At 40.8% G+C, this 21,202-nt stretch overlaps 1 protein-coding gene across 2 annotated transcripts; it reads right to left on the minus strand.

The window, feature by feature from the left end:
- Positions 1-2,088: 2,088 nt before the first annotated feature.
- Positions 2,089-14,003, minus strand: mylipa (myosin regulatory light chain interacting protein a). Of its 2 annotated transcripts, none has more exons than XM_041185159.1 (7): positions 13,893-14,003; positions 12,637-12,827; positions 5,430-5,615; positions 4,884-5,081; positions 4,469-4,633; positions 3,421-3,838; positions 2,089-3,309 (listed from the first exon to the last, which is right to left on the minus strand). In XM_041185159.1, exons 2-7 carry the CDS (start codon positions 12,708-12,710, stop codon positions 3,220-3,222), a joined length of 1,131 nt encoding a protein of 376 aa, XP_041041093.1. In that variant the 5' UTR covers positions 12,711-12,827; positions 13,893-14,003; the 3' UTR covers positions 2,089-3,219. The 2 variants fall into 2 exon arrangements, with proteins under 2 accessions (XP_041041093.1, XP_041041092.1); XM_041185158.1 differs by lacking the exon at positions 13,893-14,003 and adding an exon at positions 13,504-13,886.
- Between the last annotated feature and the right edge of the window lie 7,199 nt (positions 14,004-21,202).

A 21,202-nucleotide genomic window follows, 5' to 3' on the forward strand; every position in this document is an offset into this window, starting at 1 on the left:
CTTTTAATCTAAGAAACACAACTTAGATTGAAAGGACTTTTAACTCCTGCTGGTAATTCTCAAGCTGCCAGTTTACAACCAGGTATATTTCTGGAAGTTTATTTAGAGATTGGCCTTTTAACGTTTTAATTACCAAATTTAAGTAATTTAGTTTCTTCTATTAGCCTGGTTGATCAAGTATTCACAGGCTCTCAAATCAGGGTGGAAGTTGGAGTTCAAGGTGTTTACCAACATGGAAATTACCAGCTGCACAATTGCAGCTGATGAACGCTCAGGATTGTTTGGAGGTTCCCAGGTTGCAGTATGTGCGCAGTTAATAATGTCCTATGGCTGTTAGGAACCCAGCCAGCACTGCAAACCTGATGCTTATTTCCACTAGTGTCAAAAGAGCCCCAAATGATATTACCTCAGGATAAGCAAGTTCCATATCAGTCCTCCACCTAGCACCTCAGGACATCTGTAGAGTTCACAGCCTGCAGCAAGACCATCCAGGGTCAGTTATTAGATATCATCTTCAGTGGCATCTCATGGCACAGATGGCTTTCCCAGTCTCCCAGTAGTGGGGGCTCACTTCAATAATTAGACATGCATCATTGAGAACTTAGGTTAAGGGTGGTGGTGGTTTGTGGAGGGGGGGCGGTGGTTAGAGTCAGGGGAAGAGGAGAATGAAGAAAGCACCAGTGAGAACATGCAAACAGTAACTGGGGAAAAAAAAAATCAATTCCATTTGCCATAGGAGGAGCAGAGGAAAAAAAAAAACTGTTGTCAGGAGATTGGAGTATCATTTCTAGAAGTGTTGTACCCCCTCAACAGTACATGACATTTAAAATAAGCTTGTCAGTTGTGGTGGATGGGTGGCAAGAAAGGAAGAGAAAGATATCAGGCTATGGATAAAAATCAGTCACTCCTACATTAACCAGATTGATACATTTCATCTAGTTTATGATGCACAACTTACGCACTCAGTGCACATCAGGTACAAGACTTAACCTTTTTCCTGAACTTTTATCTAGAACCAAAAAAATGAAAAGGACTTCAAGTTGCACAGAAAGCTTAGAAGATCTATCTCCTTTATACATGTACCAGGGATTCACTGTTAAGGCTAGCAATCAAGTAGTCAGATGTTAGTCTTGCCTCATGAGATAGTACTCATCCCCAGTTACATGTTAGTAAATTCAAGTCACTTCAGAATAATACGTCACATACTAACATGGAGTTTGTACTAGAGGTGGGATGTTTCTGTCCAAGAGAGTTATCCCTCAACCAACACCAAAAACAACCTCACATCTTGTTGCTTGTGGGACCTCATTAGTGCAAACTGTTTACCATTTTCACCCCCACAAAACAAGAGTGGCTACATTTCAAAACACTACCACTCCTTGGAAGTTCTGGCAGAGTCAGATTGCCACTCTGCTCAACTTATTCAGGTCAGGAACTGTGGATTTCTCACTTGATCTTCCAGGCCTGGTAAGAAATTTGCAGTGTACCTAGTTCAAGTTCTTCTAGTGCAGGGCAGTAGTGATACTGGAGGTAGGAGAAGGTAAAAAAAAAGTGAAGCCATGGCCCTTTTATGGCACTAGCAGCTATAAAACTGTAAGTTAAGGTCCCAGCCACTTTGAGAAATCAGAGAGAAAGTAAGTGGGTTTAATCCTTCTAACTTTTCCTTGTTAACTATTCTGCCAACAGTCAGAACTATCCAAAGCCTGATTTAAGATCAGTATGGATAGCTCCTAGTGCACCTCCAGGTTACAACCCCATAGAAAACAGAATTCCAGGCCATTCTATGACTGAGAAACACTTGGGCTGTCCAGAGTCAAAAAGAATGTTTGTACCCTTTGATTTTGGGGCAGAGAATTCAGCACAGCAGGAGGTAGCAACTTGAAATTACCAGTCCTGACCTTAAGTTGAAGGTCAGTTGTTTAAGCAGGTTTTTGTTCAGAAAGAAATTCAAGCTAGTCCTAATAAAACACCAAGACCTGCCAGTGGTATGGCAGCACACTGAAACAGTGTCAGGCATTCATTACAGAAAACAGGGAAACTTTGCTCCATAAGAAATATGGTCTGCAATACCTTCAGAAATCAGATAAGTTTGATACAAAATTTTTATTAACACTTTAAAAGGAATATAAAAAAGTCAAGTTAAATCTAGCTTAGACAATGTTTTTGCTTCAAATGGAAATAAACCTCATTTATACAAAGTGAAAAAATAGATGCCCCTTTGAGCAAGAGGCTATGTGCTAACATGACAGTCAACAATATATGTTTAAAAGTCTGAAACATCTGTGCAAAGAACCTGATCTGTACATAAACAGATGGAGTCTATCATTGCTGCTACATTAAGGCAACCCTATGAACAATACATTTTGGAAATTCCTTGATAAAGTGACACTAGTTTATTCCTAGCCTCGAAAGCATCCAGAATTGCACAAAAATTGGTCTTCTAGCAAGTCTTTGCATTTGAAAAATTCTACGGACCATACATTTCAGAGTAGAGAAACTCCATAACCAAACCTGGTTTTAAACAATTCAGCTTTGTCATGTCTGAAGGAGGTGGTGTAGAACTAGTGAATTTGCATGTTGCAGAATTAAGAATTTTTTCTGCTGTGGATAGAAAAGATCAGAATTTCAAAAAATCACATTTAAAATACAGCACTTTCCACCCTGTAATTGGTTTCAGAAAGGATGAATAAAGCTATTACACACCTCAAATGATTCTGTTCCACTTGCACCAATGTTGTTAATTTTGGTGTCACTTACATGTGAATTACAAAAAGACCAAAAAAGTTTAAAAAGCTTATTTTTTTTTAAAAAAAGCATGTCAAAACAATCGAATTAAAAGTTCTAACACTATGGATGAATATAATTAAGAAATAACAATATCCAGGTAAAGGGATTGTTCAGGCAGTGTCACCAAATCTCCATTTACAAGCTTCTGGAAGAAAATGCTACAGTACATTTTCAGATCAACAAATAGACCTCGGCAATTGGTCTTGAATTTGGCCAGTCTTTTAATACAATCTGAGAAGTTTCTTAGTGAATCTTCAGTGTTTTACAAGTTGTACCAAAAACTTCCATAATCTGTTGATATGAGAACAGAGAGGTCTAGAACAAACAGTTATATTTGCATTAGGACAAACACGGGAGTGCTTCCTGATTCCTTCTGTTATGTGGAAGAACTCTGAAGATCATCCAGTCAGAAATGCTGACCCTTGGGATTGTTCAAATTACAGTGAGGTTGAGTAGACTGGCACATGTGGGTAGGAATACATGCTGAATATGATCAATTCCAGAGCGACAAACTGGGCAGGCCTGGTAAAAAAAATTAGAAATTAAACAAAAGAATTTATTGAACTACAAGACTTACAGGAAAAGCTATTTTAGATGTCAGGAAATTGTTAAAGTGGTCCAAGACAATCTTACCTGCAGCTGATTAGCACAAGAATTGCAGCAAACCATGTGGCCACAGGGGCAGAAGGCTGTATTAATCTCCTCGCCACAACAGACCATGCACAATAATGCTTCTTTAAGTTTTCGAAGCTTTTCTTGGAGTGCTTGGCTTTGCTGACAGCTCAGCCCTTCACAACTGTTACAGTTCAATTCATGCTCTGAAGATTTAAGTGGAGAGTTCTGGCCATCTTGATCGTGGGGAACAAAGTCTACAATGCCAGCATTATACAAAGCTCTTCGTGTGTGGTCATAAACCTCCTTGGATGTGCGTTTGATGTCAAAAACATATTTCTTACCCAGATTGATGTTTTCATTGAGAAACAAAGAAGCAAGGTGGCCCTTGAAGTCTCTACTATATTGCATCATGACAGCATTGGTAACAGTATCACACCTGAAGGAGGATATTAATTCAGTTAAGCTCCAAATGACAGTCATTTTTTTTTTTAAAAATGTGATCTCCTGAAAAGATATACACAATTCTGAGTATGCAAGAGTATCAAGTAACTTGTTTTTTAAGATGGTGCAGGTTAAGGATTTTGGTTTTTAAACAAGTCAAACTGGCATTGAACTGTAGTCTTATTCTTTTCATGGAATACGGGAGTTACTAGTAAGGCCAGCATTATTACTCATCCCAAGTCACCCTTAAGATGGCAGTGAACTACCTTCTTGAAGCAATGCAGTCTTGAGTGGCTTTCAAGGCCATTTGAGGGCAGTTAAGAGTCAACCATATTTGTGGGTGTGGAGTCACATCTAGGCCAGCAGACTTTGCCCTAAAAGGAATTAGTGAACTGCTTTTATATATAAAAAAAGGGACCACCTGAACTTCAGCAAACCAAACAAAAAAGGATGATGCACATGAATGCACCTCAACACTTCAGCTTCCCAAAAAAGAGTCCCGTTACAAGCATCAACTCCAAAACAGTACAAAGATCCATTCAAATAAAGGTTAAGGCTGAAGTTTATGCAAGGCAACATTAATTGAAGAGTAAAGATTATTAAATTGCAGTAACACATTGTATACCTGTAAAAAGCATGGGTTTCAGTTATCGCACGATAAAGGGCACTTGCTGCTCTGGTACTGATCAGCTTTAACATTAGCACTATGCTGCTACCAGATTCCTTGGTGATGGTAAGGTAAACATTTTTTGCAGATTGGGTAGCCATCTGGATTATAGGATATGAAATCCTGCAAGGTAAATCGGGCAATAAATATTAATTGATTGCTAAACAAACTCTTCCTATACAAAGATAGATTTCTAGACAAGAGAGACGGGGAATGGATCACAACTGCTATATGCTTCAAAAACTTGAATATAATGAAGGTTATGCCAGCTTATTATCCAGCGGCTAAGTTTAAAAAGGATTATTTAAGTGTACAATAAAACAATCCTTAGACAGTGGAAAAGACAAAAATCTCAGCAGTTAGTGCCATTTACCTGTTAATTAAACTCAAGTTCTCTTTGCAGACAGATATGCCATCAGGCCCAACTCCAATCATCATCTTCTGTCCATCACCATCTTTTACTGAATGCCACTCTACACCATAGTGTTCTAGTGTGCATGCAATCTGTAGAACTCTATACTCAGCTGTGCATTGGCTCATTCCTTCTAATCCCTTGTGTCTTGCAACAATACTGTTGAAACAGAAACAGTGTTTGTATTTACTTGGTCAAATTTGTGGACCGTGAAGTCATTTCTCAATATTCCTAGAAAATATGCCAATATATAGTTTCCTCCCCCCAAAAAAGTCAGTCAAGTCTACTTACTTTCCCCAAAAATGTAATTCTTAGGATGTAGTCAAGCTTAGTGGCATTTGTTAAGACTACAAGTGGATCATGATATAAAAAAAAAGCAGGAGCTCAGTAGAACTTAATTTACAAGCTCAGGCTGAACAGGCGGTTTTTAAGATCTTAAGTTGGGTTTCTTAAAGCTGTGAGCCTAAAAAACAGGAAGGCTGTTCGACACTTATGCAGCCCATTTACCTGTTCAAAATGGTAGTGTTTAACTCATTTGTACAAAGGTCTTCATAAGAATATTTGGCAGTGTTTTGATTGTAGTCTCCAAATTCCACTTGTGCTAGAAGTACACTTAAGTCCACAGCCTGCTCTGGTGAACAATGTAGGCGCCCGCTTAGTAGGTCATCCCGGACGTGAAGGAAAAACTGGTGCCTAGAGTTTAAGGGGAAAAAAATTTAAACAAGCTTATTCTATAGGTATTGTATAAAAGTCTATAAATAACCCTTCTGCAGTTGTCACTTGGGCAAATGCAGTCGCAAAAATCACATTAAATAGCAATAAACGAGATGTTTAGGTAGTGTTTGTTTAGAGATAAAAAGAACTACTGCACAGTTAATATTACCGCCTTGAACATAGACAGGGGGCTGAACTTGAAAGGGGGGGGGGGGGGAGGAAAAGAGTGGGGAAGGGAGGAGAGAAGATCTGAAAACTTCTGATAAAATATCAACAGTTTCCTCCATGAAGTACATCATGTTCAATAAGAATTTAGCCAAAATTGTATATCTAATTGGAGAGATTTAGGAGTGAACAAGATTGGGTAGGGCAAGAGGCAAGATAATAGGTTTAAATCAATTATAAAACTGGTTGGCTCAAGTTAATTTATTTTGCTCATTGTCCAAGTCCAGTGCAGCAATTTCCTACATTTAAGAGAAATAAAAATAATGATTTCTTTAATCAGGTCTACTTGTGGCACAGCTACCATAAATTAGAGCTGATCTGCCAAGGTCTGTTTAGATAGATAAGTTCTGTGTTCCATAATAAATCTGTCAAAGTTGATTGACCAGTTGAATAGCTTGTTCTCAAACCCAAACAATTACCAAGGAAATGCATTTAACTGATGCATTCCTTCCCCACCACAAGTAAAAATTATGCATTACTTAAACCTGTCTTAAAAGTCAAAAACATCGATCATTTGAATCTTGTTTACTATGTAGAAGTTATCAACTGACATTCTGTGGGCCATGGTATTTGGCACAATCTAGCTTCTTTCCTAATGGAATCTGGAATTCCCCTTGCTAAGCAAGGAACCGAAACAAAATAAACCAGCTCCAACACTCAAAGTGCAACATGTTAGTTCAGTTTTCCACTTGCATAGCTGACATTCCAATTTCAATAACAGTACAAAGCAGAGGGGCAGTCTGCACATACTGCCTTGAAGCACAGTGAAGCAACACTTTTAGCAACCAGGATAGCAAAATAAAAGCACTACTACTATATCAATTTTAGAGACCATAATGCTGCTACGAATTGGTGGTAGTGGTTAGCAGAGGAAGAGAGCTCAAAAGGTAAGAATACTAACAAAATGAGGATAAAGATAAGTCAGCATGACCTTTGGGCAGGGAGGTGAAAGGGAAACAATTGCCAGAAAAAATTTAAGTAGGAGGAGATGGAACTTTTAGGCTAGCCTCTGGGAAAGTTTGACAATTTTAGGTATTCTTACAAATTTAAGACTTGACAACTAAGTGTTAAGAAAATGCTCAAAAAAATCCCAAAAGTCAATTTTCTGAATAAAGGTGAACAGTACAACATGTTATGAGGGAGGTTGGTTATTACCTCATTTAACCAGAGGCACCAGCACTTCCAGAAAACCGTATTTTGCAAAAGGATAACTCAGTCAAGTGCTAACAGTGTAAACAGAAGGTTACTTGAGGGCAAAGCATGCATCAAATGGCAACAATAAAAAGGGAAACAGTTTCAACATCATAGAACTGCCTTGCTGTCTCAACTATACATTTACATTTATAAGTGACATAACTAGCCAGGACATATACAGCATACACACTTAAAGACCCATGAATCTCCTTTACCATATCAAGTTTTATATAGATTAAAGATTGGATTGTTGAAAAAAAAAAACCAAATTCTGGAATGCAGTGAACAAACTATAGTTTTGTTCAGCAGGCTACTTCAATATAAAACAGAACAATCGAGTTGTCTGGCCAATTTCCAGTGATACCCTGCTTTCTCAATGTAGTTTAAACAAAAACAATACTATATACAGGTTGCTAAATATGATCATTTGTTACACTAACTTAACACACAATCAGTATAGGATGGTGTCTACTCTACAGAATTTTTTTTTCCAGAATTCATGCTGAAAGTACAAAGACATCCATGATCATTGTGGGCCCTCCAACAGCTGCAAGCCAGGGCATAACTGTAGCATATGCAGTGACCCCCATAGTCCTATGCCAGAAAAGAGTGGAGTTTGTCTGCAGTGCTCAATTATATTTTGTGCAAATTGCAAATTCATCCCCACATTAAGTCAGGTTCAGTCCCAGGATTCCTTCAGGCTCAGTTACAAAGTTTCTACATGTTTATTTTAGTATGCTTCTGAACTTTTCCAATATTCCAGATGGCCCTTATAGCCATTTGTTACAATTTTATTATTCATTCATGGGATGTGCATATCACTGGCTAGGCCAGCATTTATTACCCATCCCTGAATGCCCTTGTTCAGGGGGCATTTGAGTCAACCACACTGCTGTGGGTCTAGAGTCACATGTAAGCCACACCAGGTAAGGGCAGAAGATTTTGTTTCCTAAGAAAAGGGACATTAGTGAATCAGATGGGTTTTTATGACAATGATGTAATGGTCTCCATTAGACTATAGTTCCAGGTTTTTATTGAATTCAAATTCCATCTGCTCTAGGTCTCCAGAGCATTACATTGGGTCTCTGGATTGCCAGTCCAGTGACAATACCAGTACCTTTATAGTTGCTCAAATATGTGGGTATACCCACTACAGTTAGACATTGATCAGGGATCTCACCTGGTTTAAAGAGTAACCAGTGATATTTGGCTATAAAGACCAATTGGCACTTCAGTAGCACCACATCTGCACTTGCATCTATTTCTCTGTCCAATGTTTCTTCAATTGACTGTGCAAGTTCTTACACCAAGTCAGATATATGAGCAATTAGAAGAATGGTATTTCTATTGGAAGGAAAATCTAGATAGCTCAGTTGCATTCTCTATATTTCAATATTAACACATTATGGATAGTCACTGATCAAGTGAGCACATACTCACTTGAAGGACATTAAGATACATTAGCAGGGACATAAACAGTGCATCAAGTGTTGGCTTAAAACAAACCAAAACATTTAGTGTAGTGACAAATCAGCAGAACAATGACATGTAAAATGTCCAGTCCATCAGCCAAATAGTTAGTACCCTTAGCTAAGAGTCAAATGTGGTGGGTTCAAATCCCACTTCAACATTTAATCAGAGTGCTGCATGATTGGGGGTGCCCTCTTTCCTAGGCCACATCTTTCCTTTCAGGTGAATATAAAAGATTCCAAGCATTACTTCAAAGTGAGTTCTCCCTGGTGTCCTAGCCAATATTTATTCCACAACCATCAGGTCACCTGATCATACTGCAGTTTGAGACCCCTTGCTGTGCACAAATTGACTAAATTTCATTTGCTGTCAACTGCTGCAGATGTCCAGAGATTGCGAAAGGCAACTCTTGTTTTTTCCCCTCCTAGCGTTACCAATTAGGTAATGCAGAACAACTCAGTGCATTAATCTAGCCTGCTGGAGTGCAAGATGACTCACCCAAAGTTTTCATCTCTTTCTGATTTGGAGACAGCACAAACAAGGCAAGCTGCTGCCATTAAATGAAATGGGAACATTTTGGATAATCAATCTAGTAATTTCTCCCACAACTACCACCAGCTACTTCAGTGGCCGAGGCCAGGAAACAGATTTCCTGCTTCTTCACTATTTAAATGAAAATTGTATGGGGGAAGAGGAGAAAAGAGACACTGCTGCCTGCAGCATGGAGCAGAGCGCATTTAAAGACACTAATATAAGGGCTGGCATTTGATCTTCCTGAAATTTCAGTACTGAAACTAGCAATAAAAACCCACCATTTTGAAACAGAAGCTATCAATCACCAAAACTAGTTTATTTGACTGCACTGTGTCCAGGTGCCAGCACAAAGAGTGACATTTCATCCCATAAAACAAATGGTTGTCAGTCAAAAGATTACGAGTAGTCAACTAACTCAAACACTGACAGATACTACATCTGAAGTGAACTTGCTTCATTACTTTAACCTTGCAAATGGCAATCTTAGTCATCTGAATTTCCTGAACATTTTCCAACTCAAATGGTGGAAAAAGTTGAAGTTCTAAACTAAATGGTTTAGATTTGGATCCAAGTGCAATCATCATAAAAGGTATTAAAAAAACAACCAAGCAATAGAACCACAATTGCATATAGAGAATTAGAGAACCTAGTGATTGTCAAAGAATTAGTGTAGTGCTAATTATCCATAAACCATATGTATGAGTAGGCTGCATGAGGTTGCAAAATTGAGAGAGATCTTTTACTACCATTTAAATAGTTAAAGTGACACAGATTATGTGGTTGACATTACATAGCAAGCAAAAGAATCTGTGCCAGCACCAAAGAAGGGATAAAACCAACTCCTATTCTATATCTACAATCTCTATCATCCTCTCAATGGCAATGGACAAAGCTGCCATTATAACCCGATATCCATCATGGAACATAATTTACACATGTTTCAGTAGAAAGTCACTTACTCCTTTAAACTAGTTACCCAAATGTAAATGCTTCCCAACTGTAGGTGGGTCTTACACATGTGCCTATGGCGCAGTTGTGCTAGGACCACCCATCAAGAATTTGGGTGTGGAGCCCAGCTGGGTTTACAGGATTTTTCTATCTAGCCATTAAAAATGAAAAAGGAAAGTTCTGCAGCTCCAGTGACATCTATGCTAAAAGTCCTGATGTATATGAAACTATGCCAGGGACCCGGATACAAAAACTGTTGCAGTACTTAATGGCTACTCTGAAATAGCCTAGGTTGAGAACTACAGCTACTGGTAATGTTTGAAACAAGGTAAAATATGCCAGAAGTTGAGACATGCTTGAGCTGTACTACATGGACTAAAGATAGGCCCTTTTCCTGAACACTCATGCATGTCATGATTTGACATACAAAACTCAGGTAAAGTGCACTCTTTCCACAAATCTGAGCCTTTGCAAAGATAGAGAATTCAATTAATTTCAAATACAACTTTTGCCAAATTTCCCCACATACCACTGGATAGCCATACAATGATTTTTGAAGGGGGTGGGGGAATGAAGAGAAGAGGAGAAATAGTGCCACTGTACTATTAGCCTGGACCTATAGATGACTGCTCTGGAACATGGGTTCAAACGCCACCATGGCAGCTGGTCCAATTTGAATTCAATTAATTAATAAATGTAGAATTAGATAGTTTGTCACCATTACTGAGAGATGGTCTTAAAAATACCATCTGATTCACTAATGCCCTTTAGGGAAGGAAACCTGCCATCCTTACCTGGTCTGTGACTCCAGACCCACAGCAAGACACTTAAAAGGCACAGGCTCAACTGCCCTCAGTTCAATGGCAATCAGGGGTGGACAACAAATACTGGCCTTTCCAGTAACATCCACATCCCATGCTGGAAGAAAAAAAAAATCCAGCCCTGGTTCACTTTTCTTTCCTTAGCACAGAGCAAATTATAGTGCTGCTGCCAAGACAAATAACTCCACATGCCTTAGACTGAAGTCAGAATACTAAATCACCTCACTTGGATGTGGATGTAGAAGTGGAGACAAAACAGTATGATCAGCGAACAAGTGATGAAAGGTTAGCCAACTGGTGAGTCTTCAATCAGTTGAAGCATCACCGTCTCTTCCCAGAAGTTTCAGACAAACCCACCTGCAATCCAAGTACTTTGGCAAATTCAGGAGACATCTCTGTAGCTAAAAAGCTACAGAGATCTCCTAAAGAGAATGTGGAGGACAGCAGAAAGGGTAAACATAGGCATAGTTGATGACAGACATCAGGATGGCACAAGACAGATCATGACAGCAGATTTCCTAGTAGGAGTTACAACAAGCAGCAATGCAGACAACTTGTAAAATGAATTTGATACTAATTACAACATAAACCAAGCATTACGTTTGTAGTTGCATATACCTTACAAAGCTGTAGCCCAGATTTGTTGTAGTGTCACACTGGTTTAAAAGCTTGGTGCAAATAAATTCCTACTACACTTAAAATGAAAGTATCTTTATCATGGAGGAATTTCTTCATAAAAACAATTCTTCTTAAAGTCATCCAATTTTAAAAACTAGTGTTTTCCTCAATACTTAGGAAAGAATTTATAATAAGAGGTAGCATTTGATGGGGCTTTTATTGAGGGTGCGGTGAAAAAAGGTAGACCCTGGTTATACAGAAACATGAGTTTAGAAGGGGAGCTTCATTCTCCCACATTATGCTCGAATCATCCTCCAGAGGAAACAAAGCATACACTTTTCTACACTTGATTAACAAAATGTCCTGTCAATGCAGTCAAGCCAAATTGGCAATTCGAAGTCCTGTGTAAGTCAAAAAATCCATACAGGCTTTAAAAGCAGGACATTCACTTCTATCTGGTTTCAATTCCTGCATTACTATACAAACTGCACTCTTGAAAGCCATTTTAAGCTTTCACTTAGCTTATTTATTGTGATTCCTATCCAAAGGAAATCAAAGTAAAAAAAAAATCATTAAGTGTACAGGTACACAGTCTATTCTCCCAAGAGTAGAATTTCTTTCAAATCATTTTTCTTAGTACTTAGAATGAGATCTAAAACAAAAACAGAATGTGGCAAACTCAAATTTAGCAGAATCTGTGGAGAGAGAAACAGTTAGCGTTTCAAATCCATATGATCCTTTCTCTCCACAGATGCTGCTAGACCTGTTGAGTTGTTCCAGCATTTTGTTTTTGTTTCAGATTTCCAGCACCCTCTATTTTGCTTTTATCTTAGAACGATATCTACTTCAATTAGTTATGTCAACCATCAAATCCTCAAATACAGACCTAAGCAGAACTAAAACTGCAGAAATACATTTCACCCACTCACATTTTAGTGTAGTTTAACAAAAGAGAAATGTATGATCAGTTTAATGAACCCGGGGCACTAGGACCTAGTAGTTGCGTCTGGTTCCTGCCACAATGGCCTATAATAACACTCCATTGACGAGGTTACTATCGGTCATCTCTAAAGACGACAAACTATGGTAAGAAGCCACTAAATAACTTCAAACTTCGAACCCCAAGCAAAATGTAAGGTAGGAAGTTTAAACGTCAGACATATCCAAAAGTTACTTTTGAAAACACACACCTGGTTTGCTCCTGAAGTAAGAGGTGAGGCTCCACAAAAAATTTGACTCGGAGCTTGAATCTATAAGGAGGCATCCCTTCGATCTGTTGAGAGATTCGGTTCCTCAAGTTCAGCCAAAGAGTCTCCCCTTTATTCGCGGAGTACTGCAAACCCAAATAGTCATCTTCTATAATCCCGAGCCTGTGACAAACCTAGGGAGGGAGAAAGGAGATCCTTACAGTAATTAAAGAGGTCACTGAACCACCACAGCTCCCACCTCAAACCCCATCCCCAAAACATACACAGGCCCCCCCAAAAAACACACATATGCCCTCACGCACCCCAATAATGCCTCGAAATACCCGAAAAAAATAGATTTCCACCCCCTGCACCACCACAACAAACAAATTCCATCACGAATAAGAGCCAGAAATTGCTGGAAAAACTCAGCAGGTCTGGCAGCATCTGTGGAGAGAGAAACTGAGTTAATGTCCCCAGTCTGTGTTGAGCCTTCAAATTCCATCACGAACCCGGCGCAAAACAGAACAAGTTGTTTCAATTCATTAATTAGAAAGCTAAATCCATATTGAAATAATGCAATTCCAGTGTTGCAAAAACATTGAACAATCTAAGCAACTCGGATTGAGCTAAATGCCCCAAACAGACTCAATCTGGATCAATCCCAAAGGACATTAGACAGTTGTGACCGACAAAGGAGTTAAGGGGAGACTGACAGGAAAGTTAAGGCCAATCAGCTCAGCCATAATCGGACTGAATGGCGGAACAGGTTCGATGGGCCGAACGACTTGCTTCTGCTTCTATTCCCCATGAACCGATGTCACTGAGCAAACCCGGAGCGCTACCCCCCAGCTCCCGGCTCCCACTCACCTGGTTCAGACAGTCCTCGCCGTTCGCTTTCGGATCCACCTCCACCTCCATCACCACCGAGTCGGGCCTGGTCACATAACACAGCATCGCGGTGGCTGAGCTCCCGGGACACCGGATCGCTGGCTCCCTGTTGCCGCCGCTCTCCCTCTACCCTGAGCCGGCGCCGCTGATATCCCGGCACCCAGGCCCAGCTAGGCTGCCTGTGTCCGCCCCGACCAGTCCCCTCGCTCGCTGTCGGTACCAGGTCCCTGACCCGTCCGCGCGCTTTCTACCGCTCGCCCACACACACAGTCCCCCGGCTCTGGGCTCCTGGCCTACACCCGATACCAGCAACTTTGCCCCTCTCTCTCCGTCTACCAGGTCTGCCCGCTCGTGCTCCCGACTCTTACCCAAATACCCGGCCTGACGTCAGCCACACGCCAGGGAATCAATTGGAGATGCGCGTCGCTTCACCCCGACCAATAAGAAGCCGCGAAACCTGTGAGGGGGCCGAGCACCCGTGAAAGGATAAATAGAAAAGAACTGGAGATACGTTCAGCGGCTCTCTCAGTGAGAGCTCTGTCAGCGAGATCACCACCTCACTCAATGAGATCTATGTCAGCGAGATCACCACCCCCCTCAGTGAGATCTGTCAGCGAGATCACCACCTCTCTCAATGAGATCACCACCTCCCTCAATGAGATCTCTGTCAGCGAGATCACCACCTCTCAGTGAGAGCTCTATCAGCGAGATCACCACCTCTCCCAATACAATCTCTATCTCTCAAGGAGATCACCACTTTCTCAGTGGGATCATAGAATGGTCACAGCACAGAAGGAGGCCATTCTGCCTGTCATTTTCTTCTTTCTGAAGGAGTAATTCACCTAGAGTCTTTCTCCCCGTAGCTCTGCACAATCTTTTTTTTCAGATAATAATTCAATGCCCTCCTAAATGCCTCGATTGAACCTGCCTCCACCACACACTCAGGCAGTGCATTCCAGACCTTAACCACTTGCTGCATAAAAATTCCTCATATCTCCATTGCTTCTTTTGCCAATTGCCTTAAATCTGTGCCCTCTGGTTCTTAATCCTTCCACCAATGGGAACAGTTTCTCCCTACCTACTCTGTCCAGCCACCTAAAAGTGTGAATTCCTCCGTCAAATCTCCTCTCAATATTCTTTTCCCTAAGGATAACCGTTCCACTTTCTCCAATCTAGCTATATAACTGAAGTTCCTCATCCCTGGAATCATTCTCATGAATTCTTTCTGCACCCTTTCTAATGTCTTCATATCTTTCCTAAAATGTGGTGCCCAGAACTGGACACAATGCTCCAGTTGAGGCCAAACCAGTGTTTTATCCAGATTTAACTTACTTGCTTTTGTACCCCATGTCCCTGCTGATAAAGCCCAGGGTGTCATATTCTTTATTAGCCATATTCTCAATCTGTCCTGCCACCTTCAATGACACATGCAATTACACACCCAGGGGCCTCTGCTCCTACACACCCCTTTTAAAATTGTACGGTTTACTACTTCCTTCACCATCTCTCTCAGTGAGATCTCTACCTCTCTCAATGGGATCTCTATCTCAGTGAGATTTCTACTTCCTTCAGTGCAATCTTATAGAATCATTGAATAGTTAAGGCATGGAAGGAGGCCATTTGGCCTGTCGTGTCCATACTGGATCTCTGTAAGAACTTCCCCTTCCTTTTCTGATAATTATCCACTTTTCTTTTGAAAGCTACAATTGAATCTGCCTCCATTGCAATCTGAGGCAATGCATCCCAGTTCCTAACACTTGCTGTGTAAAAAGGTTTTTCCTCATGTCGCCGTTACTTCTTTTGCCAGTTATCTTAAAGCAGTGTCCTTTGTTTCTCGACCCTTCTGCCACTGGAAATAGTTTTTCCCTATCTAATCTGTCTAGACCCCTCACCTCCTTAAACAGTTATATAAAATTTCCTCTCAACCTTTTCTGAAGAGAACAGCCCCAGCTTTGTTAAGCTAGCCTGGTAACTGAAAGCTCCCATCACCAGAACCATTCTAATAAATCTTTTCTGTACCCTCTCCAATGCCTTCACATCCTTCCTATAGTGTAGTACCCAGAATTGGCCACAATTTGAGCTGAACCAATGTTTTATAAAGGTTCACCATCATTTCCTTGCTTTTGCACTCTATGCCTCTATTTATACAGTCCAGAATCCCATATACATTACAAACTGCTTTCTCAACTTGTCCTGCTATCTTTAACAATTTCTGTACATATACCCTAGGTATCTATGATCCTGCACCCCCTTTGGAATTGTATTCCTCACATTGTATTGCCTTTTCTCATTCTTCCTACCAAAATGTATCACTTCACACTTCTCTGCATTAAATTTTGTTTGCCTTGTGTCCACCCATTCCATTGGTCTGTCTATGTCTTCTTGAAGTCTATCACTATTCTCCTCACAGTTCACAATACTTCCAAGTTTTGTGACATATACAAATTTGGAAATTGTGCCCTGCACACCCGAGTCTAGGTCATTAATTTATTTCAAGAAAAGCAATGGCCCTAATACCGAACCCTTGGGAACCACACTATAAACCTCCCTCCATTCCAAAGCACAACCATTCATCATTATTCTCTGTTTTCTGTCATTCAGTGAACTTCCATATCCATGCTGCCACTGTCCCTTTTATTCCATGGGCATTAACTTTGCTGACAAGTCTGTTATATGGTACTTTACTAGACCTGGTATTGTGCAGAGATGGGATTAATTAATAATCTCATAGTGAAGGTGCCCCTAGGTATCAGTGACTGTAATATGAATGAAGTTTACATTCAGTTTGAGGGAGAGATGAGTGGGTCTGAGACTACGTTTTTAAACTTAAATAAGGGCAATTATGAGGGCATGAAAGCAGAGCTGGCTAAAGTGAATTGGCAAATTAGGTTAAGGGATAGGTCAATGGAGATGCAGTCGCAAACATTTAAGAGGATATTTCATAATACACAGAATAGATACATTCCAATGAGTAAGAAAATGTCCAAGGGACAGACGCACCATCCATGGTTAACTAGAAAGTTTAAAGATAGTATCAAACTTAAAGAAAAAGTATATAACTGTGCAAAGATAGGTGGAAGGCCAGAAGATTGGTCAGATCAGTCACTAGGATAGGATGAGATTTTTCCAAGGATACTGAGGGAAGTAAGGGTGGAAATTGCAGAGGCAGTGGCCATAATTTTCCAATCCTAATTAGTTCCAGGGTTGGTGCAAGAGGACTGGAATCAGACCTTATTCAATGGTGGAGCAGGCTCGAGAAATCGAATGGCCTACTCCTATTTCTTATGTTCTTAAATTCAATTGCTCCTGAAAATGGATGTGCAAGGAGTATAGACAATCTGCATCAGGTATTCTTGTAGTCCATGGCAACAAATTAAACTTGTGCTGGGAATCTCAGTAAAATGATTCTGGTATGCAATCACTCTATCTGCACTATTCTATGTTCTCTATTGGAACCTCTATTTGGGGTGGGGGAGGGGCCGTGGGAATTGGGCACGTATGGTGCCACTTAAAAACAGCCAGCATGTGTTAAGGGGGAGGCGCAGACTGACTGCATAGAGGTGGAAATGTTATTCTAGGACCAAGACACCTGCAACAGTTCCTGGCAGGGCAGCCAAGCTCTCCAATGTTGCATTGGATGAACCTGGTCCAGGTAGTGGGGTGGACAAGAGGGAAATCCTTGGAATCCATGGAAAAAAAAATCCATGAAATCCCCAAGGAACAGAAACCTTCCAGACAACAGTACACTGCCAGTGGGAAGAGGTTGCAGATGAGGGCAATGTCAGGAGCTGATCTCCCAGGGCATGACTGCAATGCCAGAAAAAGATTAATAACCTCACCAACATAGCAAAGATAAAAATATTGTTCTCACTTTCTGCTCATGCTTGTACTATATTCAGTCTCAGTATTCATTGTACTCCTCAGGTGAACAAATTCCTTCAGTTCTTGGAAAGGTCCTTGACCTGAAATGTTAACTCTGTTTTTCTCTCTCCACAGATGCTGCCTGACCAGCTGAGTATTTCCAGCATTTTCTATTTTTATATCAGATTTCCAGCATCTGCAGTATTTTGTTTCCATTCACAGTACTCCTCCCTGCTTCCCTTCACTCTTACAATCACTTCATGTCTTCCACTTCATAATCACACACTCACCACTATTTTCCATCCTCACTAACCCACATTTCACATCCAATGTTCCCTCAAATTTCCCTTTGCTGTCCACAGCCTATTTTTTGGTTCTTTTAAGATTGCCTCGTGGCAGCATGTGCACACATCTTAAAGGAACTGATATTCATGCATGGCCTATGCAGCACATCCTTGATTGCTGCCCGGCCGTGCATCTCTGTGGCTTAGAGGGAACACTGCTAAACATCTTAAACACTGCATGCATATATATTTTCTAAATATCTCATAAGGATGTCACTAACATAATCCTTCTTTGCATGAGAAGCCTTTACACAACTTGAGACAGGCAGCTGCCATTGGAGGAGGTTAAGCCTGGTTGCCAGTCCTGTCCCCTGGGAAAGATAATGTGCTGGTCTTCACAGGAAGGGGAAAGACATGGCCATAATGAATGGCAACACTGGGTGAGATGTCGCACTGGGTTTCTTCACACTTTCTCCTCTTTTGCCATTCTTATTTCTATCTCATCCTACATACCCTATGACAAACTTCAGCTGCTTTCATCAGATACGAATATCTCTCTTTGCTCTCCCTTTACATTAAGCCTTGTCTCTCTCTTTCATTTCGGGTGCCAGAAATGTGGAGATACCTATGCTACTTCAGGAAGAGAAATTTAACCTCTGAAAATGCACTGTCACTTGATCTGACCCAACCAAGCAGTCACTGGTGATACATATAATTTAGAGGCTAGGTTTGAGCTGGGATCATCACATGGTGATTCACTGGACATGTATGCAGGAGCAAGGGCAAGGCATAGGGATGCCATTTGTGCTAGCTCACCAGAGCATGAAATTGGATACTAGCTCTGTTGCAGAGGAGTCAGATGCTGACTTCAAGAGCCCAGACTGATGGGCATAGATCAGGAAATTTAGGCGCACTAAGCATTAAGCCAGTGAGCGTATGCGCGAATGGTCAGAACATGCTGGAGTTCAGTACCACCCTTTCTCAATCTTTGCTTAGAGCATGGAAACCATTCTGTCCAACATGAACCAAGCAGTCAGCTCTATCAACAAGATTGTGATGCTCACCCTGATAGAGCCCTGTAAACATCGCTGAAAGTTTCCATATCAATTCTAATGGATACCATCTTGGATTCAGGACCAGTATTGATAAAGCTTCCAAAGCAACATGTCACTCATGCATTCTGTTCTTGAGGAGGATTAAGGTGTTGTCTAAGGAGAGTAACCCTAGCTCCATGGAACAGGCCATTTGAAAGCACTGTCAACAAAACCTTCCATCACTTTGCTGATGATTGAGGGTAGACTGATGGGATAGTAAATGGCTGGTTTGGATTTGACTTGCTTTTTGTGAACAGGACATACACGGGCAATTTGCTATTTTGTTGGGTAGGTTGCGGTGTTGTAGCTGTACTAGAACAGTTTGGCTAGAGCTATAGCTAGTTTGGAGCACAAGGTTTCAGCACAACAGCTGGGATGTTGTCAAGGCCCATAACCTTTGCTGTATCCAGTGCCTGCAGATGTTTCTTGATATCATGTAGAGTGAATCAAATTGGGTGAAGATTGACTTCTTTAGCCTTGTCTTTTGCACTCACATGCTGGGTTCTGATATTGAGGATGGGAGGTTGATGGAGCTTCCTACTCCTGTTCGATTATTTCATATGATCAGTACTGTTGGCTAGACCAGCATTTGTTGCCCATCTCTAATTGCCCTTGAGCCACCTTCTTGAACTGCTACAATCCATGTAGTGTAGGTATACCCATTGTGCTGTTAGGAAGACAGTTCCAGGTTTTTGACCCAGCGACAATGAAGGAACAGTGGTATAGCTCTGTAATGACATGATGGACTGGATAGGTTCCAGCAAGGAACAGATAAACTTTATTACAGAGATTTTTCAGATGCTACATGTTCGATCAGGATGCTTGTCAGGAAGCCCCACCCCATGGGTTGCCCACGCTTAGGGGTCATTGGTCGGCGCCTCCAAGAACATCACATGACCTCTGATAGCCAGCAGGAGAGGCTATATCTTCAGTTACTACATTTCCTCCCCCTTTAGATTTTTCCACTTTCTATTTACTGAGAACATTTGAATATCCAACAACATATACACATATACAACTTCAGGTGATTAATGATTAAGTATCTGAGATGCTTTCCTTGTTCGGTTAGAGCGGCATAGTTCTACCACTTGTGGTTCTCCCACAGGATCAACATAATCAGGAATAGTAGCATGATACACATCATTAAAAAGTGGCAGTTCAGGGTTAGGCAACTCTACAGAGACATCGGGCATGTCTATTCTAGATCGATCTGTCACCTCAGGAGTTGATGGTTCGACGTTAATCACAGGGAGTATAGTTGGTTGTTGGAATGTCTCTCTATCATGAATATGGTTCACGAGTTTTCAAACAATTTTGTCTTCCACTTCCAGCTAGAAGGATGAGGGACCAGCCTCTGAGACAATGGTTCAAGGAACTCATCAAGGTCCACTTTCAAAATTCCGCATGAATACCGTATCTCCTACAGCAAATGTGCGAGCTTTGCTATGAATGCCGTGATTCAATTTTTGATTAGTCTGATTCCTTCTACCTTCTCCTCTAAATTTGGAAATACCAGACTTAAGCTTGTACATAGGCAGCATTTCATCAATAATTCAGAAGGTGTTGAACCCGTAGTGGAATGAGGCATTCTACGATAACTGAGAAGAAAGTGGGAAAGTCGAGTTTCTAGAGTACCTTCTGATAACCTCTTCATTCCAGATCTGAAAGTTTGCACAGCTGTCTCAGCTAAACTATTTGATGAGGGTTAGTATGGGTCCATTTTATATGTCTGATTCTATTCAGATTCATGAATCTCTGAAACTCTATACCGGTAAAGACTGTACCATTATCAGAAATGATGATTTCCGGTAGACCATGCATACTAAAACAATGACACAGCTGCTCGATAGTTGTGCTCGATGTTGGTGATATGACTTCATATATATTCATCCATTTAGAATGTGTATCTAAGATCCATAAAACCATGGCACCTAAGAGTGATCCTACATAATTAATATGTAGTCTAACCCAGGGTCGTCCAGGCCACTCCCACGGATGCAGTGGAGCTGAAACAGGCAACTTCTGTTGTTGCTGACAATGGAGACATTGCTTGACCATGCTTTCAATGTCACTGTCTATGCCTGGCCACCAGAAATAGCTTCGCGCAAGCATTCAACTTCAATATCTGGATGCGCACTGTGAAGCTCTGTCAAGAGTGGTTCTCTTCCTTATGAAGGGATGACAATTCTTGGTCCCCACAACAACATTCCATCTTGACAACCTAACACCCTTGCAATGGTGCAACTGACTCCAATTTTTCGTTGCCCATCTAACCTTACGCTTGGCGGACGGGTAAATTGGGCAGGCGGTCTTTGCATTTTTCATCAAACCTTATCCAAGGGCGAGATGAAATTTCCATGATGAAATAAAATAAAAATAAATTTCCGTAGATGGCCTTTTTATCAGGTGATTGATTATGATGCATTGACACTTTTTTTT

The sequence above is a fragment of the Carcharodon carcharias genome, chromosome 3 (genome assembly GCF_017639515.1).
Source record: "Carcharodon carcharias isolate sCarCar2 chromosome 3, sCarCar2.pri, whole genome shotgun sequence".
Lineage (NCBI taxonomy): Eukaryota > Metazoa > Chordata > Chondrichthyes > Lamniformes > Lamnidae > Carcharodon > Carcharodon carcharias.